Below are 8,211 nucleotides of genomic sequence, written 5' to 3' on the forward strand. Positions count from 1 at the left end.
CGGGAAATGACCTCGGGTCGGAACCGAACCCGGGTCCCCGGATTTATGGTATGGCGCCTTATCCACCTGAGGCACAACGCCCCTGAGGTTATCACAATTTATCATTAAACTATACATGCCTTTTTTCATTGTTCTACACAATTACAAAACTTCAATATTGAAAAAAAGTTTTTAAAACCCACATCGTGGGTATGGCGTCGTGGCTCAGGTGGATAAGGCGCCATACCATAAATCCGGGGACCCGGGTTCGATTCCGACCCGAGGTCATTTCCCAATCCCTCCCCGTCCCGCTCATTTCCTGTCTCTACACTGTCCTATCCAAATAAAGGTGAAAAAAGCCCCCCAAAAAAGTCTGAATGCCTTTTTGTACTACTGTGAATGCCACTGTTCAGCAAAAAGAGAAATCTATGTTGGCAGAATGAGGAATTGAAAATTGACTTAATTAAGAATTCTTAATAAAGATAACAGTTTTATCATAGTTTGGATTATCATGGGCACATCATTGGCAAAACATAAACTTCTTAATGCAGACTGTTGCCTTGAAATTTCAAGTATTCTCAACTATTCTTTTTTTACAGTGTACAATGCCAAGGCAGTGAGAGGTGTTAAAAGGGGAGTTGAACAAACCGTTCCTGGTGAATATGTTTCCTTTGGTCATAATCTCAGTCAGCTGCCTGCTTGGTAATCATGTGAACTCATGTGAGCTTGAGCTTTCAGGCCCACAGCGGACATATGAAGGAATGTCTTGGTCTCTCGTGTTACCCAAGGGGGACAAGCACAGTCTCTTGAATCACATGCTGCCCTCAGTACCACAAAACCATGATCATTATTCTTATCCCGGTCCTGTCTATACAAGGCTTCAAAGAGCCACGCCGTCGGAAATGTCTAGCAGTGGTCGGTTCATGGACGAGACAATTTTTGTCCGAGTGTTTCATCAGAACTGATAAAATATCTTTGGCATTAGATCACACAATAACAAACTACTCAATGTGTTTCCTGAAACTTATCACTAAAATACACCAGAAGTTTCATTTGAGAGTCAAGTTTCAACAGTTTTCCTTAAAACCCAACAATACTTCAGATTCCGTTGGCAAACATTAAAAGACGCTGTACCAGGCGTATTTCGGACCCAGGGCGGACGGACGGACCCACCCTTGTTAATTTGGTTATTGGTACTTCACAAGCTTAGCTGTTAAAAATGCCCCAAAATTATGTATTCAGTGTTAAAACACCACAAAAATACAAAACGTACAACATATTAACAGTGTAAAAACCGATATTTTATACACAAGAAATAAAATACAACTGAATTCATGAAAAAGGACAACTTATGAGCTAAATCATTCCTAAACAGCAAATTGAGCTAATGTACTTCTTTTTAAGACCCAATAACCTTTATGATAGTTTCAATAATGAAAGTTGCAAGTCTCATCTCATCTCATCTCATCTCATTATCTCTAGCCACTTTATCCTTCTACAGGGTCGAAGGCAAGCTGGAGCCTATCCCAGCTGACTACGGGCAAAAGGCGGGGTACACCCTGGACAAGTTGCCAGGTCATCACAGGGCTGACACATAGACACAGACAACCATTCACACTCACATTCACACCTACGGTCAATTTAGAGTCACCAGTTAACCTAACCTGCATGTCTTTGGACTGTGGGGGAAACCGGAGCACCCGGAGGAAACCCACGCGGACACAGGGAGAACATGCAAACTCCGCACAGAAAGGCCCTCGCCGGACCCGGGGCTCGAACCCAGGACCTTCTTGCTGTGAGGCGACAGTGCTAACCACTACACCACCGTGCCGCCATAAAGTTGCAAGTATCACTTAAAAACATAAGTGTATTTATAAGCAAACAAAAAAAGGAAAATGAAATACAACTTTCAAAAAAAACATTATGAAACTATGCATGACAAGCAATGTGAGATGATTTACTTCAGGGACAGAAAAAGTATTCGCACTCATGTTTCGCTGGCACTTTGCTAATTTTTATAATAAATGATACAGTAAAGCGGTGGGGTCTGTGATATACATGTTTTTTTCAACTTTGTTACAGTGGGGGATATAATGAAATGTATACAAAATTGAGCACTTATCAGTTGGCCATTTGGACTGAATGGGTTTAATCCAAACATCAGGAAAAGTGAAAAAGCTAAAAAAAAAATAATAATTTAAAAAAAATTATATTTCTATATATGCTCTCGTGCGTTCAGCTGATGGGAAAAAAAAAAAAAAAAAGCTCAGTGGCTTAAATAAATGGCCAGGATATTATTTCAAGTGCTTAATAGTTGAATGGTGTATTATGTTCTTGAAAACAATCCTCTACTGAAGGACTGTGAGGAGTTTATATTTCACTATTCAGGAAGCTGCAACAATTCAGACATGTATATTGTGAAAAGATTTTTATATAATAATAATAATAATAATAATAATAATAATAATATACAGGTAGTCGTCGACTTACGACTGAGTTTGGTTACGACTGACCTGTCGTAAACCGATCTGGTTGTAAGTCGGCCTATGTTAAATGAATGTAAGTATATTGTGATGTGTGATGATATTGTAATCATCTTAAAGTCTTATTTTATCAACATTTTCTTATTTCATTACCTTGGCTCATTATTTGGTTTAAGTCAAACACTGCATACTACACTGCGTACAGTACAATTCGTTTAATATGTGCAAAACAGGCGGCACGGTGGTGTAGTGGTTAGCACTGTCGCCTCACAGCAAGAAGGTCCAGGTTCGAGTCCTGTGGCCGGCGAGGGCCTTTCTGTGCGGAGTTTGCATGTTCTCTCCATGTCCGTGTGGGTTTCCTCCGGGTGCTCCGGTTTCCCCCACAGTCCAAAGACATGCAGGTTAGGTTAACTGGTGACTCTAAATTGACCGTAGGTGTGAATGTGAGTGTGAACGGTTGTCTGTGTCTATGGCCAAGTTTACATTAGACCGTATCTGTCTCGTTTTCTTCGCGGATGCACTGTCCGTTTACATTAAAACGCCTGGAAACGCCGGGAAACAGGAATCCGCCAGGGTCCACGTATTCAATCCAGATCGTGTCTGGTCCGGTGCTGTGTAAACATTGAGAATACGCGGATACGCTGTGCTGAGCTCTAGCTGGCGTCGTCATTGGACAACGTCACTGTGACATCCACCTTCCTGATTCGCTGGCGTTGGTCATGTGACGCGACTGCTGAAAAACAGCGCGGACTTCCGCCTTGTATCACCTTTCATTAAAGAGTATAAAAGTATGAAAATACTGCAAATACTGATGCAAATACTGCCCATTGTGTAGTTATGATTGTCTTTAGGCTTGCCATCCTTCCACTTGCAAGTAGTAAGTGATATGCACTGGGATCACACACACAGCGGCTCAGTCTTGAATCACTGCTCGTGCGCTATACTCGCGCGCTCTGTGAGCTGCGCAGGGCCGGAGTGCGCACCCTCCAGAGGGCACTCGCTGTTCAGGGCGGAGTGATTTGGAGCGCAGGATGCCTGCGGAGCCGAGCGTATCCGTGTATTGGTGTTGCTGTGTGCACGCGAATCGTTTTAAAAACGTTAATCTGATGATCCGCTGATACGGTCTAATGTAAACCCCACCTATGTGTCAGGCCTGTGATGACCTGGCGACTTGTCCAGGGTGTACCCTGCCTTTCGCCCATAGTCAGCTGGGATAGGCTCCAGCTTGCCTGCGACCCTGTAGAACAGGATAAAGCAGCTAGAGATAATGAGATTTTATATATATATTATATACACATACACACACAAAACCATTCAAAAGTTGGGGTCACTTTGAAACGTCCTTATTTTTGAAAGAAAAGCACTGTTCTTTTCAATGAAGATCACGTTAAACTAATCAGAAATCCACTCTATACATTGCTAATGTGGTAAATGACTATTCTAGCTGCAAATGTCTGGTTTTTGGTGCAATATCTCCATAGGTGTATAGAGGCCCATTTCCAGCAACTCTCACTCCAGTGTTCTAATGGTACAATGTGTTTGCTCATTGCCTCAGAAGGCTAATGGATGATTAGAAAACCCTTGTACAATCATGTTAGCACAGCTGAAAACAGTTGAGCTCTTTAGAGAAGCTATAAAACTGACCTTCCTTTGAGCAGATTGAGTTTCTGGAGCATCACATTTGTGGGGTCGATTAAATGCTCAAAATGGCCAGAAAAATGTCTTGACTATATTTTCTATTCATTTTACAACTTATGGTGGGAAATAAAAGTGTGACTTTTCATGGAAAACACAAAATTGTCTGGGTGACCCCAAACTTTTGAACGGTAGTATATATATATATATATATATATATATATATATATATATATACACATACACACATATATATATACACACATACACACACATATGTATGTGTGTGTGTATATATATATATATATATATATATATATATATATATATATAAATAAATTTGGCCCAAACAGCATATCACTTTAGAGTGTGTGTGTGTAATCAAGAAAGTAAGTAAACAACTTACAGGCTGACCTGGCGTCCCAATAACCATCTGTAAATAATAACCCCGACTGGCGTCCCCTTCTAAATTATCCACCATGCTGATGAAGTTCACATTTCCCGCAGGATCTGATGCGAGAGACAGGCCGTTTCCAGATGTGCTTCGGTTCAAGTCTCTGAGCTCCAGCAGCACCGACGAGTCCAACTTTCCGCTAAACTTCTTCAGAGGGACTCGATACAGAGACTGCGAGCTCCAAACGCACAGACACAGCTGCAGCCAGCTGCGGACAAACATCATAACAACTCACTAAACACTGCTGATGTGCAGGGAAACTCAGGCTTGGGTCAGAAAACAAAGTCCTTCCGTGATGGACTCGCCCATTTTTGATACTTCCGAGTAATGGGAGGTGAGTGGAGAAATCCTGGAGAGGCTGCGTCGAATCCCAGGCGAGCAACAGCTCCAGAGTTTCCACTGGAGAACTTCCTGAGCTCCCATCTGACGGATGTGACGATTCAAAAAAAAAACACACACATTCCAGCACTGCAACTTCATTAATGGCGTTTTATTATTTTTTTCTTTATTAATCTTCCTAGGTCCTTTTTTTCTGGGAACTTGTGATGTGTTTATATAGGTATTGCCTCACAAAATACCAGCTCTGCACACTAGAGTAGAGTGGGGGAAAAAGCCCCCCTTAAGGAAAATTCAGTTTTTCTCCAAGTTGAAATGAACCATGTGTTTAGTTTTAATCATAGTTTTTGACAACAGTGACATGAACAATAATGCCACCTAAACTTTACCTAAAGTTAATACTTATTTTTTTTTTTAACAAAAACAAACATTGTGCCAAGGGGGCCTTTTACCCCCCCAGTGGGGTAAAAGGCCCCCTGAGGTGGGGCAATAGGCCCCCTCACTCAAAAAAAGCTGTTTGGATAGCAAAAGTGTTTACTTAAGCCGATAATGTGAAAGAAACAAGAAAATATCCCTGAATTAATGAATAGATGCATGATTTTATTATATTTTGCATTTTAATTTCAATTTTTTTATTTCAATTATTTTTCATATTAAGTTCAAATTACTTGCTTTACTCAAGCAGGTAAGCGAGATGTTATTAAAAACTATGTATCTGCTATTCAGAAATGTATGAAATACAGTAATTATGATAAAAGGAAACGATGCCCCCTGGGGGCCATTTACCCCGCCATTAAGGGGGCGTTTTACCCCACAGACTACATTTTTACAAAAAAGGGTTTTACTTTCAAAATGTGATTCAACTTTTTATACCTCATGTATTTTTTTTAACGTACTGACTTGTCTACTCATACCACATACACAGCTGTGATATCTGACAAAATAGCAGCTATCTAAATACAGTTTTACTGATATCTGAACATTATATCACTTACCATGAAATTTGATTTCTCTCCGCTGCGTTGCTGATATGCGATCCACAGTGGGTATTTGTATATCCCCGTTGTCAAGCCAGTCCATAGCAACAATAGAAATGTAACTTTGCGCCATCTGGTGGTTATTTTGGGTAAAACAGGCCGGGGGCGTATTACCCCACGGGGGCGTATTACCCCACTCTACTCTATCATATTAAAAAGCATGTTAGTCCTTAGCAAAAAGTAGTATACTTAAAGTTAATTTTATTCAGTATGCTTCAGTATAAGTATAGCAAGTATACTACAGACCATGTACTTTTAGTGTACTAGAAAGTATATAAATTTAATACTTTTTCGGACAAAATTGGAACATTTCAAGTTTATAAAAGTATACTTTAAAGTTCATTTTAAGTTTGCAAAAGTACACTTTAAAGTATACAACAAGTACACTCATCTATATACAACCCCGATTCCAAAAAAGTTGGGACAAAGTACAAATTGTAAATAAAAACGGAATGCAATGATGTGGAAGTTTCAAAATGCCATATTTTATTCAGAATAGAACATAGATGACATATCAAATGTTTAAACTGAGAAAATGTATCATTTAAAGAGAAAAATTAGGTGATTTTAAATTTGATGACAACAACACATCTCAAAAAAGTTGGGACAAGGCCATGTTTACCACTGTGAGACATCCCCTTTTCTCTTTACAACAGTCTGTAAACGTCTGGGGACTGAGGAGACAAGTTGCTCAAGTTTAGGGATAGGAATGTTAACCCATTCTTGTCTAATGTAGGATTCTAGTTGCTCAACTGTCTTAGGTATTTTTTGTCATATCTTCTGTTTTATGATGCGCCAAATGTTTTCTATGGGTGAAAGATCTGGACTGCAGGCTGGCCAGTTCAGTACCCAGACCCTTCTTCTACGCAGCCATGATGCTGTGATTGATGCAGTATGTGGTTTGGCATTGTCATGTTGGAAAATGCAAGGTCTTCCCTGAAAGAGACGTCATCTGGATGGGAGCATATGTTGCTCTAGAACCTGGATATACCTTTCAGCATTGATGGTGTCTTTCCAGATGTGTAAGCTGCCCATGCCACACGCACTAATGCAACCCCATACCATCAGAGATGCAGGCTTCTGAACTGAGCGCTGATAACAACTTGGGTCGTCCTTCTCCTCTTTAGTCCGAATGACACAGCGTCCCTGATTTCCATAAAGAACTTCAAATTTTGATTCGTCTGACCACAGAACAGTTTTCCACTTTGCCACAGTCCATTTTAAATGAGCCTTGGCCCAGAGAAGACGTCTGCGCTTCTGGATCATGTTTAGATACGGCTTCTTCTTTGAACTATAGAATTTTAGCTGGCAACGGCGGATGGCACGGTGAATTGTGTTCACAGATAATGTTCTCTGGAAATATTCCTGAGCCCATTTTGTGATTTCCAATACAGAAGCATGCCTGTATGTGATGCACTGCCGTCTAAGGGCCCGAAGATCACGGGCACCCAGTATGGTTTTCTGGCCTTGACCCTTATGCACAGAGATTCTTCCAGATTCTCTGAATCTTTTGATGATATTATGCACTGTAGATGATATGTTCAAACTCTTTGCAATTTTACACTGTCGAACTCCTTTCTGATATTGCTCCACTATTTGTCGGTGCAGAATTAGGGGGATTGGTGATCCTCTTCCCATCTTTACTTCTGAGAGCCGCTGCCACTCCAAGATGCTCTTTTTATACCCAGTCATGTTAATGACCTATTGCCAATTGACCTAATGAGTTGCAATTTGGCCCTCCAGCTGTTCCTTTTTTGTACCTTTAACTTTTCCAGCCTCTTATTGCCCCTGTCCCAACTTTTTTGAGATGTGTTGCTGTCATGAAATTTCAAATGAGCCACTATTTGGCATGAAATTTCAAAATGTCTTACTTTCAACATTTGATATGTTGTCTATGTTCTATTGTGAATACAATATCAGTTTTTGAGATTTGTAAATTATTGCATTCCGTTTGTATTTGCAATTTGTACTTTGTCCCAACTTTTTTGGAATCAGGGTTGTACTATCAACAAATGCCACAAAGTGACACTATGCTCCCTTAGCAAAAAGAAGTTTATTCAAGTGTACTATGAGTATACTTATTTTTTTACTAAAACTGAGGAAGTATACTTGAAGTTGACTTTTTATAAACTATATTTTATATACTTAAGAATAGTATAGTGAAGTATACTTGGCTTATACTGAAAAGTATAAACAAAAGTCTAAGACTAAGTACATTAATACTAAGACTTACACTTATACTTTAATACTAAAACTTATACTTTAGTATACTTTTTACGTTTTTCTG

General features: G+C 39.9%; 1 protein-coding gene across 1 annotated transcript in view; it reads right to left on the minus strand.

The window, feature by feature from the left end:
* The window catches only part of bace2 (beta-secretase 2), a 59,104-nt gene extending 54,138 nt beyond the window's left edge, over positions 1–4,966 (minus strand). Inside the window, exon 1 of the mRNA XM_060905738.1 lies at positions 4,504–4,966. Coding sequence (XP_060761721.1) covers positions 4,504–4,776 — 273 coding nt within the window. The 5' untranslated portion in view covers positions 4,777–4,966. The remainder of the gene's footprint in view (positions 1–4,503) is intronic.
* Positions 4,967–8,211: the final 3,245 nt, after the last annotated feature.

The sequence above is a fragment of the Neoarius graeffei genome, chromosome 23, assembly GCF_027579695.1.
Source record: "Neoarius graeffei isolate fNeoGra1 chromosome 23, fNeoGra1.pri, whole genome shotgun sequence".
NCBI classification, from domain to species: domain Eukaryota; kingdom Metazoa; phylum Chordata; class Actinopteri; order Siluriformes; family Ariidae; genus Neoarius; species Neoarius graeffei.